Source organism: Oncorhynchus keta, chromosome 28 (assembly GCF_023373465.1).
Source record: "Oncorhynchus keta strain PuntledgeMale-10-30-2019 chromosome 28, Oket_V2, whole genome shotgun sequence".
In the NCBI taxonomy this organism is placed as follows: domain Eukaryota; kingdom Metazoa; phylum Chordata; class Actinopteri; order Salmoniformes; family Salmonidae; genus Oncorhynchus; species Oncorhynchus keta.
The window spans coordinates 25,679,337-25,700,404 of record NC_068448.1 but is presented as its reverse complement, the minus strand read 5'-3'; the positions used below and the strand labels follow the sequence as shown (position 1 = coordinate 25,700,404).

The 21,068-nt window shown below is 41.0% G+C and overlaps 1 protein-coding gene across 3 annotated transcripts in view; it reads right to left on the bottom strand.

Moving 5' to 3' along the window:
* Nucleotides 1-21,068, bottom strand: part of LOC118360920 (vitamin D3 receptor A) — a 100,264-nt gene that overhangs the window by 65,118 nt on the left and 14,078 nt on the right. Inside the window, exon 3 of one of the 3 annotated variants that reach the window (XM_052485207.1) lies at nt 6,692-6,902. The exons of the other annotated variants lie outside the window; for them this stretch is intronic. Coding sequence (XP_052341167.1) covers nt 6,692-6,713 — 22 coding nt within the window. The 5' untranslated portion in view covers nt 6,714-6,902. The remainder of the gene's footprint in view (nt 1-6,691; nt 6,903-21,068) is intronic. 3 annotated transcript variants of the gene reach the window in all.

Here is a 21,068-nt window from a genome sequence, read left to right as displayed (position 1 = left end):
TCTCTGAATGTCCTAGAGTGGCCCAGCCAGAGCCCAGACATGAACTCGATCAAACATCTCTGGAGAGACCTGAAAATAGCGGTGCAGCGATGTTGCCCATCGAACTTGACAGAGCTTGAGAGGATCTGCAGAAACTACCCAAAATACAGGTGTGCCAAGCTTGTATCGTCATACAAGGCAGTAATCGCTACCAAATGTGCTTCAACAAAGTACTGAGTAAAGGGTCTAAATACTTAAATAAATGTGATATTCCAGTTTATTTTTAATACATTTGCAAAAATCATACATTTCTACAAACCTGTTTTCACTTTGTCATTATGGGGTATTGTGTGCGGATTGTAAAATAAATACAAATCCTCACCAATTTTAGAATAAGTCTGTAACATAACAAAATGTGAGAAAAGGCTCTAAATACACTGTATAGAGACTTGAAACATAGACACTTATATTTTCCAAATTATTTGTCACTCAGTAAACATGCCAAAGCGAGAATAAATAATAATTGTAAGTAAGCATGGGCTTGGATCAAGACATAAGACATCGTCAGTAATGGAATAATGATACAGTGAGAGAAAAAGTAGGCCTACTAAACAACGCCAAGTAGACAGACAAAAAAACAACCATATGGCTTCAGCAATGTGTACAGAAAATAATTCGGTTGAACAATGTCTAACATCATCTTTGGAGAAGGGGAGGCTTGTGCCCTGAGATAAGTGACTGAATGAAACAGTCGCGCGTGCCTGTCTTTGGAAATGAGAGGGGCTTGTCCTAGTCTCTGCAGCAGGCTCAACCAATACCCCGCCCGCATCATTACAGACAGAAGAACTAGCCAATAGTTGTTTGGAGCACACAACGCTTCACACGGTGAAAGAGATGCGTGTTGACAACTGAAAATAACTTTGTCAATCACTGATCATTACGAAGAATTCTCCATATCCGTTATAATACTCATTTTGTCTGAGTACTCAGCACACCCTTAGTTAATACTACTGTACAGAAATGCAGCTGATATCACAGTAATAACAGCATAAAACACCAATTTATGGGACATCTAGTTGACAGAGGCTAGAGGATATGAAAACTCAAGTGATGTTTGTTTTTGGCAGGCATAGCGCTTACATGGTCATTTCAATAATCGTGTAACCAACGATTATGATGAAGACCATAATGAAATCAAAAGTGATAATCTTTATGTTTTCTGAACTTCATTATGGCTAACTTTAGCCAAAAAGCAGTTAAATTACACCTGGTTCACATGTAACACCTGATAAAAGGAGAGAAGGAAAAAAATATAGTTTTTTTTGTATGAAATAAACAACTGACTGAAGACTGCTGCAGCTGTGCAGTGTGGTCCATTTCCCATAGTAACAGACACTTTCTAACATGAGGAAACTATGTCGCTCCTTGTTGAGCAACGTTTTGTAGCAAACGAGTATCATGAAATTCATGCATCAAAAACAGGGCACACTGACAGTCAGGAGCAGGAGTGAAAATATGTGTTTTGGGGGGGAAGGACTATTCTAATTATTAAAAATTGACTATTCTAATTATTTTTTATTTAACTAGGCAAGTCAGTTAAGAACAAATTCTCATTTACAATGACGGCCTAGGAACAGTGGATTAACTGCTTTGTTCAGGGGCAGAATGACAGATTTTTACCTTGTCAGCTCGGGGATTCAACCTAGCAACCTTTCGGTTACTGGCCCAACACTAACCACTAGGCTCCCTGCCGCTGGTGACCGTGGTCATTTGACAGACAAATCACCGTCATCCAAAATTCCATGACTGTCACAGCCCTAGGCAGACAGGGGTAGAGTTTGTTGCACTGAAGTAACCGTCTGGGCCAAGACATCAGAGGTGGTTACAAAAACAAACAAGGGAAAGTTAATCAAATAAATGTGGGTTTAACCAAACAAAGTTGTGGCTGCACTCAGCAGTCTACAACAGATGCTGCCCCCATGGAGCAAACCAAACGGTCACGCCTCTCCTAATGCTTTACCACCGTCAGGACCCCCCGAGCCCCTTAGTTCCAACTGTCAAATTACCCTCAATATCTCCATGTTGTCATTGATTGCAACCATACTAATCTCAGGAACACTGGCCTCCAAAACATACTTAACACAATTCATCCCAAAAGATTAAGCTTTAAACTTGACACCTGATATCTGTCCACATCAGACTGTTTAGCAGAAAATGTGACCTATTTAGATAGCATTTTGTGAGCTAAGGTGAGCTGGTCTTTTTGTGTGGTGGGGAGACCAAAAGCAGAGGATAACCTCAACAGTTAGGCCTATGCAACTCTATCCCATCTTCTGTTCTGACCAGGAACAGTCAAAAGGCAACATGTTTATCCTCCATTTTGTCCACATCTGAATGAACAGGTACTGGCAAGGAAATTGAGGAAAGCAGTTTCAGGCCTAGACAGTCATATGTGGGTACTTTAACACAAGAAACATATCAGCAGAGTGCACCCACATAGTAGGCATGCTTGACTACAAACAACAAATCAGCACATCCAAATAGTGCCCATACAAATGCATAAGCTAGGCCAGCCTATACCTTCATTGAGTCATGCAGATTCTTGCCTCCCGACTCAGTCACCTGACTCGTTGTCTGGTAGACAAAGTGTCAAGGAAGGCTCATTAATTCCATCTGAATTGCTGCAAATGCTGTTGTTGAAAGTAATGATGGCAATAATACCTCAACTATCACCACAATTGATCATGGGAGCACTGTGATGAGTCCTCCGGTCTACGAGGCCAAGCATGTAGACCCCCCCCAGGCCAGGCAAGGGTGACGATCAACCAAGAAAGCTGGTTCTCTCTGCCTTGTGCCATTGACTGAAGGAGTGGGGTGCTAGGAGATCGCCTAGCTAAATGATGACGACAGTCTGATAACAAGCAAAACAAAGATCGATATGAAGCTCTCATGGAAATTATCTCCGATTTGCCAGTGCAGCTCACTTGAAGGAATTCATTAGAAATTCACTCATTTTCGTAAAAGGATGAAATAGAAACAAGAGTAGGGATAGGAAAATGTGGGAGAAAAAAGATCTTGGAAGAAAGTGTAGAAAAAGTTAAGTGGTCATGCAAATGATAATACTAAGTGTACCATACCTCACTAGCATACAGGCTAGCATAGGAATAGGTATCAGGGCAGAGTGGGTCACCTTAGTCATCCAAAGCCCCTCCTTCCTACTCTCCATCCTCTACTCCTTATGCACCATATCCACAGATCACACAACATTTACAGTGCCTTCGGAAAACATTCAGCCCCATGACCCTCACATTTTGTTACAGCCTTATTCTAAAAATGGACTAAATAGTCTACAATCTACACACAACACCCCATAATGACAAAGTGAACAGGTTTAGACATTTTTGTATTAAAAATAAAAACAGAAATACCTTATTTACATAAGTATTCAGACCCTTTGCTATAATACTCGAAATTGAGCTCAGGTACATCTTGTTTCCATAGAGTTTCTACAACTTGATTGGAGTCCACCTGTGGTAAATTCAATTGATTGGACATGATTTGGAAAGGCACACACCTGTCTAAATAAGATCCCACAGTTGACAGTGCATGTCAGAGCAAAAACCAAGCAATGAGGTTGAAGGTTGTCCATAAGAGTGCCGAGACAGGATTTTGTAGAGGCACAGATCAGGGGAAGGGTACCAAACAATGTCTGCAGCATTGAAGGTCCCCAAGAACACAGTGGCCTCCATCATTCTTAAATGGAAGAAGTTTGGAACCACTAGTCAGACCTTAATAGTAAAGTGGCCATACGGAAGCCACTCCTCAGTAAAAGGCGCATGACAGACCACATGGAGTTTGTCAAAAGGCACCTAAAAGGACTGACCATGAAACAAGATTCTCTGGTCTGATGAAACCAAGATTTGGCCTGAATGCCAACCCTCACGTCTGGAGTAGAGTTCGACCGATTAATCGGAATGGCCGATTAATTAGGGTCGATTTCAATTTTTTTTTTTTAAGTCATTTTTGACGCCGATTATATTGAAATCCACGAGGAGACTGCGTGGCAGGCTGACCACCTGTTATGTGAATGCAGGCAGCAAGGAGCCATGTTAAGTTGCTAGCTAGCATTAAACTTATCTTATTTAAAAAAACATCTTAACATAATCACTAGTTAAACTAGTAATATCATCAACCATGTGCAGTTAACTAGCTTGTCCTGAGTTGCATATAATCAATGCGGTGCCTGAAATCTTTTCACTTCTCTTGCGTAAGCAGAGTCATTTGCCAGAATTTTACATAATTCTGACATGACATTGACGGTTGTGCAATGTAACAGCAATATTTAGACTTAGGCTTGCCACCCGTTCGATAAAGTCAGGATCGAGGCAAAGATGAACAGAGCAAAGTACAGAGAGATCCTTCATGAAGTCCTGAGAGCTCTGGAGCAGGTTCTTAGACCGGGGTTAAGGTTCACCTTCCTACAGGACAACGACCCTAAGCACACAGCCAAGACAACACAGGAATGGCTTCGGGACAAGTATCTAAATGTCCGAGAGTGGCCCAGCCACAGCCCTGACTTAATCCCGAACAAACATCTCTGGAGAGACCTGAAAATAGCTGTGCAGTGATGCTCACTCATCCAACCTGACAGCTTGAGAGGATCTGCAGAGAAACTCCCAAAATAAAAGGTGTGCCACGCTTGTAGCGTCTTACCCAAGAAGACTCGAGGCTGTAATCACTGCAAATGGTACGTCAATAAAGTACTGAGTAAAGGGTCAGAATATTTATGTCAATGTGAGTTCAATTTTATTTTAATGAATACATTTTAGAAATGTTTGCAAATGTATTATGGGGTAATGTGTATATTGAGGTGAAAAAACGATGTAATCCATTTTAGAATGAAGCTGTAAGGGAACAAAATTTGGAAAAAGTCAAAGGGTCTGAAAACTTTCCGAATGCACTGTACATATCAGAGCACTGATCGCTATACTTACTCCATGGCGTTTCTATCAGATAAAGCCAGCAGGCATTAGCCTATATATCAAACACAGCTGAGAAAACGGTACGACAGGGAGCGATTCAGGCCAGTGAGTGGTATGCTGGGTAATTATGGGGCAATTCCACAGTAAGAGTGACAGACATTTTAAAGTGAAAGATCTGAGTTTAACAATATCCAATGATTTCCAAGTTAAGCCATACAACTCAGTGGAAATTGTTGAAAATAAGCATTGTGCATAGAGTTACAGATTATTTAACTTTGCAATCATTGGTTTTTGTTTGAGAGATTTTAAAGTGAACAATCAGTCTCAGTGTCACTCTATAACGGTGGAATTGCCCTATGATATCACACACCAGAAAACTTCAAGCGTGAGAGTAGCATGATTTATAGCCAATCAGCTAACTAATCAGAAACTTTTGTTAATCCAAATTGCGATCAATGTTTAGGCTATGCATATCTGAGTGTCTAGCCATGTCGTACTGGCCGTGTACAGTAGGTTTGGTAAAGTGGCAAAAGGCCACGGACTCTATCTTCATGTACTTTTTGGAAGGAAATGGTTGTGATTGGTACTCCAGATAAAAAGCTGTTCCGGGCAGTTTAAAAATGGTGAAAAGTAGCACCCTAGAGGCAGAGAGCTCCTCGAGGCCCAGGGAGACAAAATGTATACAGGCTCCCCACCGAGCCTCAGTCCCTACCATCGCCAATTTGACACCCCCTTGGCCTTCGATCTGAACGCACTGAGATGAACAGCACTCCCTGAAATATTTGTTTTAATGTCTTTTTTTAGCAGCAGAGGTCAGCAGAAACGGGCGCATTTAGGCAGCAGCCTTCGTAAACGCTGGTGAAGGATACTGCCAAAACCTCTCAATTTTTTCATACCTCTGCTGCTAAAAAAATACATTAAAATCTAAATAATGTTTCAGTGAGCGCAGGTTTTTCATGTATATTCCTTTAGAACCCAGCACCTGAAGACCTTCTGTCACAAGACATTTGAGCTGAACACAATCTTTTAATGAACAGGACAAGGCATCTTCAGTGTTTCCCATATTTCATTTAGCAGCAGCGAGCTGCTAAAATATTTTTAAGCCTTGTGACAATTGTGACATGGATTGTGTAATGTGTGCCATTCAGAGGGTGAATGGGCAAGACAAAAGATTTAAGTGCCTTTGAACATAGAATGGTAGTAGGTGCCACGCGCACCGATTTGTGTCAAGAACTGCAACGCTGCTGAGTTTGGACACTCCCCAGTTTCCCGTGTGTATCAAGAACGGTCCACAACCCAAAGGACATCCAGGCAAATGGAATCAACATGGGCCAGCATGCCTGTGGAATGCTTTAGACACCTTGTAGAATCCAAGCCACAACGAATTGAGGATGTTCTGCAGGCAAATATTAGGAAGAAGTTCCTAATGTTTGGTATACTCAGCAGTTAAGGTGCATTCAGAAAAATTCAGACCTCTTGACTTTTTCTCCATTGCTATGTTACAGCCTTACTCTGCAATTGAATAAACACATTTACACCTCAATCTACACACAATACCACATCATGACAAAGCAAAAACAGGTGTTCACAAATGTTTGAAAATATATAAAAAATTACTAATCACATTTACATAAGTATTCATACCCTGAACTAAGTACTTTTTTGAAGCACCTTCGGCAGCAATTACAACCCTGAGTAATCTTGGGTATGACGCTACAAGCTTGGCACACCTGTATTTGGAGTTTCTCCCATGCTTCTCTGCAGATCTTCTCAAGCTCTGTGAGGTTGGATGGGGAGCGTCGCTTCAGTTATTTTCTGGCCTGTCCACAGATGTTTGATCGGGTTCAAGTCCAGGCTCTGGCTGGGCCACTCAAGGTCATTCAGAGACTTGTCCCGAAGCCACTCCTGCGTTGTCTTGGCTGTGTGCTTAGGGTCATTGTCCTGTTGGAAAGTAAACCATCACCCCCCAGTCAGAGTGCTCTGGAGCAGGTTTTCATCAAGGACCTTTCTCCATTCATCTTTCCCTCGATCCTGACTAGTCTCCCAGTCCCTTGCCATTATGGGGTATTGTGTGTAGATTGAATTGTTATTTGATCCATTTTAGAATACGGTTGTAACGTAACAAGGCTGTAACGTGCACACAGAGAGCCTTTTGAAATTATTCTTATTCCACATGTTACAGCTTGAATTCAAAATGGAAAAAATAGATTGTCATTATGGGGTATTGTCACCCATCTACACACAAAGTGAAAACATGTTTTTAGAAATGCTTGCAAATGTATTGAAAAATGAAAGAAATCTAATTTACAAGTATTCACACCCGAGTCAATACTTTGTGGAAGCACGTTTGGTGGGCATTACACTGTTGAGTCGTCTTGGGTTCGTCTGCATCAGCTTTGCACATTTGGATTAGGGAATTTTCTCCCATTCGTCCTTGCAGATTCTCTCAAGCTCTGTTAAGTTAGATGGGGAGTGGCAGTAAACAGCAATCTTCAAGTCTTCCACAGACTTTCAAATGGGATTCAAGTCCGGGCTTTGGCTGGGCCACTCAAGGACTTTCACATTCTAGTTCTGAAGCAATTCCAGCATTGCTTTGGCTGTATGCTTGGGGTCATTGGCAAGACAATGTTTTTTTGTTGTTCATTTATGATGATTGGTACCCGTTATCACAAACCAGTACTAATTACACTGATTTTAATTGCGGCAGAAAAAAGATTCAACTTCATTTAAACACAGATTCACAGCCCTACTGTAGCCTTGAGGGAAAAATGTATAGTGTTGAAGTGGGACAGGGAACTTCAGAGACAAAAAGCTAAGTGCCTGTCTCCGAGGAGAGGGGAAAAATAAGAGAGAGCCTACAAACCAAGGATCTATAAAGTCCTGTGATCTATAAGTGGCTCTAAACCTTGAGGAACTCAGGTGTGCCACCAATCCTTTCCCAATCTTGCTATATATTTTTTTACTTCACAGGAATGCCTGTGGAATTTTGACTTTGGACGCACATGTCGGTACATTTTTCAGCCGACTAACCGATCCTCATTAACCAGTCAACAAATGGTTAAATGTTTTCCAAACAGTAAAATGACGAGACCAACAGAAAATGCTATGCATGCATACTTGGAACTGACATTGGGTGACGCACTGATAGCCTATGCACTCGAATGGAGAATGGGAGGCAAGCTTAAATTACTAGTTGAGAAAAAAAAGTAATACAAAAAAAAAATCATAGCCATTACAGTATAACACACGATTGCATTTAGAATTGCTATTTGTTGCACAATGATTGGGCTTATAAAAGCACGTTTCACTCCAATACCAACTGACAGGTGATTGGTAATGAAAATATACGCACCAATTTAAACTAAATTACACCTATAGACGATAAGCATAACCAGTCAAATGTAATTTCGGCGGTTAAGCGATTATCGGTTAACTTCTTCGAGATAGGGGGCGCTCTTTTAATTTTTGGATAAAAAACGTTCCCGTTTTAAACAAGATATTTTGTCACGAAAGGATGCTCGACTATGCATGTAATTGACAGCTTTGAAAATAAAAAACTCTGACGTTTCCAAAACTGCAAAGATATTATCTGTGAGTGCCCCAGAACTAATACTACAGGCGAAACCAAGATGAAATTTCATACAGGAAATGCCCCAGATTCTGAAGGCGCTGTGTTCCAATGTCTCCTTATATGGCTGTGAATGTACCAGGAATGAACCTGCACTTTCTGCCGTTTCCCCAAGGTGTCTGCAGCATTGTGACGTATTTGTAGGCATATCATTGGAAGATTGACCATAAGAGACTACATTTACCAGGTGTCCGCCCGGTCTCCTGCGTCGAAATTATTGCGTAATCTCTAGGTCCATGCGCGTTCCATTTCTTCAGAGGAGAAACTAAACTGCCACGAATGATTTATCATCGATAGATATGTGAAAAACACCTTGAGGATTGATTCTAAACAACTTTTGCCATGTTTCTGTCGATATTATGGAGTTTGCGTTGTAATGACTTAATTTTCAGGTTTTTTCTTACCCAAACGTGATGTAGAAAACAGAGCGATTTGTCTACACAAATAATATTTTTGGAAAAACTGAACATTTGCTATCTAACTGAGAGTCTCCTCATTGAAAACATCTGAAGTTCTTCAAAGGTAAATTATTTTATTTGAATGCTTTTCTTGTTTTTGTGAAAATGTTGCATGCTGAATGCCAGGCTTAATGCTATGCTAGGCTATCAATACTGTTACACAAATGCTTGTTTAGCTATGGTTCAAAAGCATATTTTGAAAATCTGAGATGACAGTGTTGTTAACAAAAGGCTAAGCTTGAGAGCTAATATATTTATTTCATTTCATTTGCGATTTTCCTGAATAGTTAACGTTGCGTTATGCTAATGAGCTTGCGGAGAGAATTACACTCCTGGATACAGGTTTCTTTCGTAGCCAAACGTGATTAACAAAACGGAGCGATTTGTCCTACACAAATAATATTTTTGGAAAAACTGAACAATTGCTATCTAACTGAGTGTCTCCTCATTGAAAACATCTGAAGTTCTTCAAAGGTAAATGTTTTTATTTGAATGCTTTTCTTGTTTTTGTGAAAATGTTGCATGCTGAATGCTAGGCTAAATGCTATGCTAGGCTATCAATACTCTCACACAAATCCTTGTTTAGCTATGGTTCAAAAGCATATTTTGAAAATCTGAGATGACAGTGTTGTTAACAAAAGGCTAAGCTTGAGAGCAAATATATTTATTTAATTTCATTTGCGATTTTCATGAATAGTTAACTTTGCGTTATGGTAATGAGCTTGAGGCTGTATTCACGATCCCGGATCCGGGATGGCTAGAATCAAGAGGTTTTAACATCCCTACTTGGGAGCACTAGCGCCGCTCAGATAATACATTTTAACATTTCACAGATTTTAAACGTGTGCCATTTTTTACTTTGTCTGAAAACCATTAGCACAGGCAAGTCTGATTAGGCATACCACAGCTTCTGCCATAGAAACAAACAGAGTATGGCTTTGAGCCTGTGGTTGCACCTTCACAATACAGAAAACCGCTCGTCTGTAGCTCAAACCATTCAAAACTTCTTTTTTTTTTAAATACCCATTTTACTGGAGCTACATTTTCTTTCTGGCTCAGATATTATTATTATTATTATTATTATTATTATATTATTATTATTATATTATATTCAGCACAAAATAAATAAATGGCATAATAAAAAATAGTGGGTATATGACAGCAGTTACCAATAGTCAATTATTTATATGTAGGACACCACAGTGAATGTCTGTTTCCAGGCGTCATGGTCACGTTTCTTAGTCATCAAAATGAAGCTAACACGTGACCTCTGAAGCAATCCCGTGACATGGTTTCTCCAAAGAAAGGTATCCAATACATCTGATCAGAAGCTCTCCGTACACGCTCTTTCCACCGAATGCTCCACATACATACAGGATTGAAATGAATGCTTCCAGCTCATCAACAGACAGATCCCAGGCAGTGTTTCAGCCACAGTTGTCCCTGATGTGCTGTAGCATTGTCCATCTCACAAACAATGAAAGCTGGTGAGTGCGTTGCTGATGTTTTTTGCTTAAGAGGTGTAGGGCCTGACATTTTGTGCTGATGATTGTCCCGTAACATTGTCACCGGCTTGTTCTATCCAAATGGTGCCGTCCCTTCCCCTCTCACCGTTTCATTTGGGTGGTGGAGCGGGCCCCTGTTCAGTGTGCACCGTTCTGGCTTTTTTGCTCTTCAGGCTAAAGCCCAGAATCAGAAGAATAATCACAGATGTCATGATTAATTTCTTTCCCACTATCCAAGTAGTTTTCCTTCAGATCTTGTAGCAGCTCTAACCTAGCATGTGCATCCATTCATCTTGGTCTTCTTGACATGGTAAATTGTGCATGCTCTCACTGTGTACTCCCAAGTAGGCCAGAGTAGACTGTTAAAACGGCTTGGATTTGGTGGACTGAGATAGGGTACATACCATTTTGAGATTATAATTAGAAAATTAAAAAGCAGAACGGCCCGCCATGTTCTTTATTCATAATTGGTGATTACATAACTACGTATTGTTCACTTCCCCTCGCTCATCAACTCACCCATCATACTTCACTTCATTCATTTCATCTGTTGAGATACATACATTAAATTAGTGACAGTATAGTTTAGGTTCAGTTGAGGAAACTTGGGAGAAGGCACAGATCGGCCCTACTGTCGGGAAGCGGGGCAATGAGGGAAAACCTTTTTTTTTTTAAATTACATACCCTCCTAAAACGTATAACTCCAGTTCTGTTTGTGATATTAACATTTAAACAGCAGCGTGTTGAAATATTTAGGAAAAGTCAAGGACAGAGGGGGTCATGACTTTAAAAATGGCAGAGAAAATATTTCATAATCATGAGCAGTCAGAATGACTGCTTTAGTGGTTCTAGTGTTAAAGGGGTAGACATAAATTAACCATCATGAGTATAAGAAACTATGAAAATATTTCTAATAAATCCTATTTAAATACTTTTTTAATTCTTAGAAAATAGATGATTTGCAGTAGGTCTGTAATTGTATTGGAGCACTTTGCTTTCCACTCACTTTGTAGAGTTCACCTAATATTAACCCTTCCTGGAGTCACGTGTTCAAACCCACATCTTCAGCAGACAGACACACCACTCCATCTGCTCAGGGATTCAGCCGGCCCTGAATCTCCCTCCCTCTCCTCTCCACCATTACAAAAAGAACAGAAAAAAATCTATTTCACCACGCAACCCTGGCATCAATTAATTATAAAAAAAAGAGATGTGGAAAAAAGGTTTACACGCAACAAAGAAAATGACTCATCCATCGCTGCCTGCTACATCCGTTTAAGAAAAAAAACAAATCTACAGGCTGTTCCAGAAACTGACAGCGAGGAAGAGCGTGAGTGAGTGAGCGAGCGAGTGGGTGAGTAGACAATTATGCCAGCGCAAATGCAGCCCACAGCTGAAGTCAGGGGAGGAGATTTATAGCAAAACGTGGAAGAGGGCAAGTGGGGAAAGCACATAGATGCCACTAATTCAAGACCCACTTGCTGCACTTACCACACTTGTCTAGGAGAGCAGAAAAAGACCTCACACACAGCAAGAGTCAGAGTTCATTACTGTACAGTGTGGGAGGTACCTGCAGGGAAAGCTACTCTGCTCCACACAGCCAAGCCCAGACTACACATACACACTGGTGGATACAACCACTGCTGTCTGCCATGGAGACAAATCATTCTCTATCATTGAATTATCACAGAGGAATTCAAATCAGATTGACCAATCATAATTTTAAAAATCCTAAATCAGGTCACAGTAAAACATCTGTTTGAACAGTGAATATCTGATTGCAAAATCTGGTATATATGCCATTTAGCAGACGCTTTTATCCAAAGCGACTTACAGTCATGTGTGCATACATTCTACGTATGGGTGGTCCCGGGGATCGAACCCACTACCCTGGCGTTACAAGCGCCATGCTCTACCAACTGAGCTACCTCTATCCAACAGAAGTGTACACAACAAGGCCTTATGGACAGAATGGGCACAGCAGCAAACAGCTACATTGTCCCTCCAGTCCAGAGAGGAGCTGGATGTTTCTCTGTATTCCTCAGCCAGGCATGAGTCGCTCCCACATGAAACCTACGTGAGGGAGGAAAAACAACAACCAAGCCCATATGGGGAAAATAATGAGAGAGAGCGGGAGAGAGGCAGTTCCGAAAATCATTACCTCACTCTTATTTGGTGTTGGCTTAGTTCGTTTCTCCCTCCCACCCTTACTCAGGGAAACGACGGATTGTCTGTGTTAATGCAGCAGCAGTGCACAGGAGAAAAAGGCACAGTTTTGTTGGCTCTTGGCTGGTACTGCAATGGGGGAGTGTGCTGCAGCCTGCCGTCACATCATCCACTACTACTGCACCACCATTACACTACTGCTGTAGCCTACATCTCCTAAAGCTGACCAGGTCCAGCTGGCACAAAGGACAGAGTTATGAGTGCAGATCCATTGAAGGATTTCAATTCCTGGCTAAGGGAAATTAAAGGAGTAGTTTACTATTTTACAACATGTTAGATGGTTCCTCACCCTGAAAGTAGGCTATGAGAAAGAAGAAATTCTGCTCCATAGATTGGTTCTTTAAACCGCCACTACAATCTGCAGCTAAAAATCTAAAATGGCAGTGGCCTGATATCACCTGTGACCACAATCACTGGAAATCAATTTCATATATTTGGTTTGATGTTACTTAAAGGTGATTTGGCCATTTTAAAGCTTCAATATGTCGACCTGACCAAATTCACATAGACATTAGTGTTATAGATCTGTTACGTGCACTATTTCTATGCTTCCCGTTCTTAAGTTTCGTTTTTGCGTCTTTTACACCAGTTTTAAACCGCTGAATAAACTAAATATTTTTGGTTATGGAAAGCATATTTCACAGCGGTTTAGACAGTACAATGATTCTCCACACTATACTTGCTTGTTTTGTCACAAACTGAAATTAGGCAAACTATTAGAACTTTTGTAACCAGGAAATGGAGTGATTTCTGCATTTTGAATCAAAAAATAAATACGTGTTCACATGCTCCTATCATTACCATTTCCTTTTAGGTAGCGGTGTGCCTAGAGTTAACTGAAGTTTGTAGTGAATTTTTTAAGAAACCCGAATCATGGATTACAATTTCTCCCGGCCCATAGATGTTCCTCACCCTGAAAGTAGTCTAACATCATGTAGTAAAATAATGAACTACTCCTTTAAAATACCGAAAGGGGGTTAAATCAATTTGTTTGGTACAAAACTCAATGCTACCTCTGTACAGGCTGGCAAGCTAGTTAGAAAACATAGCTACATACAATAAAACCAAAGTCAATATCAGCATGTGACGTTGGTAGCTAGCTGTAAAATCCCTGAAACACACTGCACTATCAACTTAGGAGTTACATTCTCACAATTTCGAACCTGGTAGAGATCATGTGTTTAGCTCAAAACTGAGTTGCTGAGTTTGCTATGGAAACTTGCAAAGGCCAAGAACCTGCTGGCAGCGAGCCGAGAGGGAAAAACTGCTTCGCAGTATTACGGGTATTAATCTGACATCACATACTCTGTCATGACGATATAGACTGATGGAAGTGTTCTAGACAAGTATGCCCATACCATTTATTGGCTGATTTGGCAATCTGGAGTGCAGGTTATTGTTTTAAAGGTATTATAACATGTGATAATGTGTTCTCTAGCGAAGTAGCCTCCCAAAATGTCAGAAATTCTAAGCACAAAGATAGTCCTATCCCCCAAAAAATATTTGCTCTGCCATCTGACTGTACAACGCATTTTCTTTATATTTGCAGGGGAGGGTCGGGCCTCAGATTTTCACTTTATCACCTATTGTCGGGCGGTTGCCGAAAGAGGGTTATTACCAATTACGGGAAGGTAAACAAACAGCTGACCAGTCCCTACTGTGCATGCCTACCACTCTCAAAGAAGCAAGTCCCTCAGATCTTAGACCTGTCAGTCAATTCACTTAGTCAGTATGAATTGACGACTACAACTAGGGATATGACAATTTGACAATCTTTAAGACACTTTGTCCATTAAAATGCAAAAGAAAATCAATCCTTGAACTCCAGAAATTGACAATGCAGCTGCGCTGCTGCCTGCAATGGCTTGGGCCCAGTGGAGGCTGAGGGGAGGACGGCTCATAGTAAAACAGCAGGAACAGAGCGAATGGCATCAAACGAGCGGCGTAGCCACAGGTAGGCCTGGGTGTTTGATCTCAGGCCTACCCCCAAAAAAGCTATTATTATTCAATATACATTTGTATTTATTTTATTAAATCTTTAAAAGAAATGCATGTGATATTTATTTTTTATGGGTAATTTTAATATAATGTAATGGTCCGCGAGGATTAAGTTGGCTTCCGACTATTGTTACATTTAAAATAAACTCATACGGTGGTTTACCTGAACGTCACGTGGATAAACTTTGTAGCGCATAAGCTAGCAAGCTCTACCATGCCAGCTTACTCAAATTGACTCACCAGCTAAGGTAAATTAGTAGTTCTAGCAATGGCAAACCAAATGTTGACCGTTGGGTTTTTAGAAAAAAGACAACCGGAGGAAAAAGTGTGTGCCAGAAAATAATTTGGCTCAATCTACCGATATCTTCAAGAATGAGACATTAACAGGTGGCACCAGGATAGAAACAACCGCAAAAGCCATCACAACCACAAAAGCCACGTTGAGCCAGGCATGCTTGCCTACCCCACCGTCTCCTCTCGTTTTTGATGCTGCGGGCGGGGGTGAACCTGCAGTAGGTCCACCGACAGATTTGTCTGCCGTTGATGAACCAGCCTGTTAACCAAAGCTAGCAAAGTTCCCTTCAAGTATGATAAATCACGCTGCTTCTCTTCAAGGTGGTATGACCAGTTTGTGTGGATTGAGTATAGTAAAGGAAAAGATGCAATTTATTGTACATTTTGCAGTCACTTTCCTAGGGTAAATGTCAAATTCAGATTTGTACGAGATGGATTAAAAAACTGGAAACTCACAAGAAATGCTTGCTGCAAACATGAGAATAGTAAATGACATGCTAGTGCCCTTGCAAAATTTGAATCCTACAAGGCGACCCATGAGCCTAGAAGTCATGGGACTGTTAAACCAAATACATGGTGATGCAAACATGGATTTTATAGAAAGAAACAGTGCACATGTTAAAGTGGTCATAGATATTGTTCTAATGTATGCAGAGCAGGATATTCCACTCAGAGGGCATAGAGAAACCGAAGAGGCAATCAACAAAAGGTAACTTTTTAGAAATCTTCAATTTCATCTCAAAGTATGACTCAGAAATACAAAATAGATCAGAGATCAGAGTCTCTGGGTTCGCGCCCAGGCTCTGTCGTAACCGGACGCGACCGTGAGGTCCGTGGGGTGACGCACAATTGGCCTAGCGTCACCCGGGTTAGGGAGGGGTTGGCCGGTAGGGATGTCCTTGTCTCATCGCGCACCAGCGACTCCTGTTTCCTCCGACACATTGGTGCGGCTGGCTTCCGGGTTGGATGCGCGCTGTGTTAAGAAGCAATGCGGCTTGGTTGGGTTGCGTATCGGAGGACGCATGACTTTCAACCTTCGTCTCTCCCAAGCCCGTACCGGAGTTGTAGCGATGAGACAAGATAGTAGTTACTAAAAACAATTGGATACCACAAAATTGGGGAGAAAACGGGGTATAATTTAAAAAATACAAAATAAAAAAGAAATACAAAATAGGCTTAATGAGCTACCTCGCAATGCCACACTTATGAGCCCCAAAATTCAGAATGAGTTGGAGTGTGCAGCATCATTGTTACTGTGCAGGATAAAATATGAAGTTCATTCTGCACCTTCTGCGTATTTTGCCATACTAGCAGATGAATATAAAGAACAATCTAAATGAGAACTTATTGCTGTGTGCATCCGATACATTCATGCTGGAATGATTAAAGAAAGAGCTGTTTGGTTTATGGAAACAGCTGATTTGTCTGCACAAGGAATTTCTCTGAAAATACTTGAAGTGTTTCAACCCCTGGAGTTGGATCCCACTATGTGTGTGGGTTTTGATGGCGCTTCAGTCATGTCAGGGAACATGTCCTACTAAAGCAAAAGGAATATGTACATTGCAACTCCCACCGTTTGAATTTGTTTCTGTGCACCGTGGCAAAAGTGTTGGGACATGTCAGTACTTTTTTTGACACCGTAAACCAGCTACACACATTTATGAGTGGATCCCACTGACATGCTCTATTCATAGAAGCACAGAAAGAGTTGCATCCCGATAGAACTTGTATCGAACTAGAAATATCCACAGATGTACTTTGGAGTTCAAAATCCGGGTCTGTGAGTAAAGTGCTTTTCGAGGTTCTTGCAGATTTTTCAGAGGCTTGTGGACAAACCAAACTAGAAGCCGATGCCCTCTTACAACAAAGCCAGAATAATACGTTTTTATTCCTGTTAGTCACGTTTAGTAAATTGTTTGACACTAGTGATTTTGCTACGAAGGGATTACAAAGCTATACATTATCTGTGACGGACTGTATTGGTTTAATTGAAATCTTTAAAAGCAACTTTTCTACAATCAGAGATAACTCGGGGGAGACTTTGACAAAGTTCAAGCTAACTGAAGAGATGATGATTAAGCATGATATTAGTAATTGGGATGTGAGCGCATCACAGCAGCGAAAACTGTCTGTAGTCAGAACTTCATTAGGGAAAACATCCAGCATCAAGAGTGACAGTGACCTGAGGCAACTTTGGAACAATATTCCAGACAGACAGATTACTGAGTTAAACTCAAGATTTCAAGAAGACACATATGGGATCATGCAAGCGTCTCCTTTTCCAAAGAATCCCACACCTGCGGCCTTAAAGAGCAGCTGAAGACCATATGCGATCATTGTGCAATATCAATTGAGGATGCTGAATTCACTGTTTTTATTCAGCAGTTGAGTCACAAAATGAACATGGGAACGAGTGACTTTTCCTCCATAATGAGTGTACTTGATAGCTGCCCTGATGATATTTTCCCTAATATAAACGCTCTGTCAAGGATCACTGTCACACTTCCAATGACATCATGCAGTGCGGAGAGACTTTTCTCAACAACTAGAATTGTTTTTAAATAGTCTTCGCACATCAATGACAAGCGCCCGGCTGATCCACTTCAGTTTGCTGTCTTTTGAGTGCGAACTGACAGATCCATTGGATTATGATGAAATCATCACTATAGTCAACTCAAAGCCTCGCCGTCTGCACCTTGTGATGTTGGTCACGCTTAATGATATGTCTACTAAAGGTAAGGTACCTTTTTATAGTCCTACTGCCCGTTGTGGTATACATGGTAGCATCAAATATAGGCATATTTGCCCATCGGGATTAAAGTGTGCCTGAAGATCAGTTTTATGTTGTTGGCAACGGTCTTATTTTAATATGCTGGGATAAGTAATTATTTGTATATGTAACAAGTTTGCTCCAAGTACTATGCACTAGTATAAAACGATTGGATTACAAAATAATATATCGCAAAATAAATGTAATAAACAAGTAGGAAAAAAATGCCTATTCAAATTTTTCTAGACCTATCCCCCCAAAGAATTCTGTCTACGCCCCTGCATCAAACATGTGTTTGACACCATTTCACTTATTCTGCTCCAGCCATTACCATAAGCCCATTCTCCCCAATTAAGGTGTCACAGACTTTCTGTGCTTGGGTCTCATGTGTCCCTTTCAGATGGTTAAGCATTTACAACTCAACTAACATTATTGTAGGCCGACCTCAATTCCACGTCACAAAGTTTACATTTCCTTCTCATTAAACTGCCATACAGAACTTTGTTGCTGTTGCTTGCCTTTCCTCTGCTATTTTTCCAAAGGATAAGTCGACTAAAATAATTGATTTCTCAACTTTGCACGTCGACTCACATTTCTGAGTGTAAAGATTAGTTTCCGCTAGGAATCGACACCTAAGATTCAGTGTTTTTGGAACGGAGGAGACTGTTCTCTGAAGTACGGAAGCTAATCAAACACTTGTATCTTTCATAAGAGAGAGAAAGAGAGGCACAGTATAGGCCCCCAGCTAGACAGTCAGAGCTGTGTACTAGGCCTTCGATTGGCAATCAAAAGCTGTATGTTGCAATGTAATGCTTAATCTCACAATTTCTTAGCTTGCAATGTATCGCAACTTCAGTAGAGTAGGACCTAGCATTAATGTGCTAACTAACCTTCAAACGAGCTTCAATGCCATACAACACTCCTTCCGTTGCCTCCAACTGCTCTTAAACGCTAGTTAAACCAAATGCATGCTTTTCAACCGTTCGCTGCCCGCCCGCACCCGCATGCCCGACTAGCATCACCACCCTGGAGGGTTCTGACCTAGAATATGTAGACAACTACAAATACCTAGGTGTCTGGCTAGACTGTAAACTCTCCTTCCAGACTCATATTAAACATCTCCAATCCAAAATCAAATCTAGAATTGGCTTTCTATTTCACAACAAAGCCTCCTTCACGCACACCGCCAAACCCTAGTAAAACTGACTATCCTACTGATCCTCGACTTCGGCGATGTCATCTACAAAATAGCTTCCACCACTCTGCTCGGCAAACTGGATGCAGTCTATCACAGCTCCATCTGTTTTGTTACAAAATCACCTTATACCTCCCACCACTGCGACCTGTATGCTCTAGTCGGCTGGCCCTCGCTACATATTCGTCGCCAGACCCACTGGCTCCAGGTCATCTGTAAGTCTATGCTAGGTAAACTCCGCCTTATCTCAGTTCACGATAACACGCACCCGTAGCACAAGTTCCAGCAGGTATAGCTTACTGATCATCCCTAAAGCAAACACCTCATTTGGCCACCTTTCCTTCCAGTTCTCTGCTGCCAGTGACTGGAACGAATTGCAAAAATAGCTGAAGTTGGAGACTTATTTCCCTCACCAAGTATCTGAGCAGCAAACCGATCGCTGCAGCTGTACATAGTCCATCTGTAAATAGCCCACCCAATCTACCTACCTCATCCCCATATTGTTTTTATTTTATTTAAATTTCTGCTCTTTTGCACACCAGCATCTCTACTTGCACATCATCATCTGCTCATTTATCACTCCAGTGTTAATCTGCTAAATTGTAACTATGGCCTATTTATTGCCTACCTCCTCATGCCTTTGCACACACTGTATGTAGACTCTTTTTTCTACTGTCATTGACTGGTTTGTGTTATTTGCTTGATTATTGTTTACTCCATGTGTAACTCTGTGTTGTTGTCTGTGTCACACTGCTTTGCTTTATCTTGGCCAGGTCGCAGTTGCAAATGAGAACTTGTTCTCAACTAGCCTACCTTGTTAAATAAAGGTGAAAACAAAAATGAATAGGCAAGGATATTCTACACACAACATACACTTGCATCATTAGCAAAGAGAAAGAGCAGGGGTGTAATCATTCATCTAAAATGAGTTTCTATTGGCCAAATTCAGGAAGGTCCCATTTGCACCCATTTAAGAAACGTTTTGTAACATAATCAGCATAATGAATACGCACCAGGGGAGCCAGCGCGACGGAAAGAGGGGCAGGCTGGGTGTGCATTGGTAATCTGTCTTGCATGCTTCGCAAAATTCACCAAAGTAGCCTAAAGTTTGCCTTTTCCTCTCTGGTTTGGTTTTATTTAAATTACACAACTTTTCCCAGGCCTTTATAGCCCATTGTCTAGTTGGGATATAACACAGAAAATAATGTTTGTGATAACTGCACTGTGATTTTAATTTTGTGGAGGGGACATTTCAGTCTAGGATTTTCATAACGTTAAGGATCCAAATTTCATCGAAATGTTAACACCCCGCACTACAACAGTGCATTTGAGCATTAAAAATGATTGATGAGATTACAGACACATTATGCAATAGAGACAATAGCCACCATCTAAGGTTTCCTGGTTTCCTGTGTTAACGAACAGCATCAAAGAATAAGCATAAATGTCAGATGTCCTTAGTTCGCACAATATTTGCAATCACATTGTATCCGTTCTCTTCAGGTTTCCCATATGCATTCCAGAGGTACTCCATTTCAATAGTCAACAGCATTTTGTTACGTCAATAACATCCCTGGGATGAAAGGTGAACACACGAACGCAGCATGAGCATAACTGTAGCCTGTGGTGTAGGCAGAAAGGTCACTGAAGCATAGTGGTGTCAGCTTTCACCTCCATACAGGGAACCCCACATACAGCAATCAGACAAATACAACATGCCAGAGGAAGCCAAACAAAAAATTATATCTAACTACCCCATTAAGTCACTCTAATGCATGCTGCGTCACTGGGTAATATCTGTCATCTGATCTGACAGAGTTCCTAAGAGAGGAACGCGGGTGTTGGTTTAAAGCATACTATAGCTGGCAGACTACAAGCACAGACAGAAAACAAATCTGACCCGAGAAGACCTCAGAATGGCCCCAAAAAAATAGCACAGAACCAAACAGATGCTACCAAGGACAAGAACAACAGGAAAACAAAGACAGAAACCCAGAGCGAGAAAAACATTTCAACAAGCTACCTCATATTAC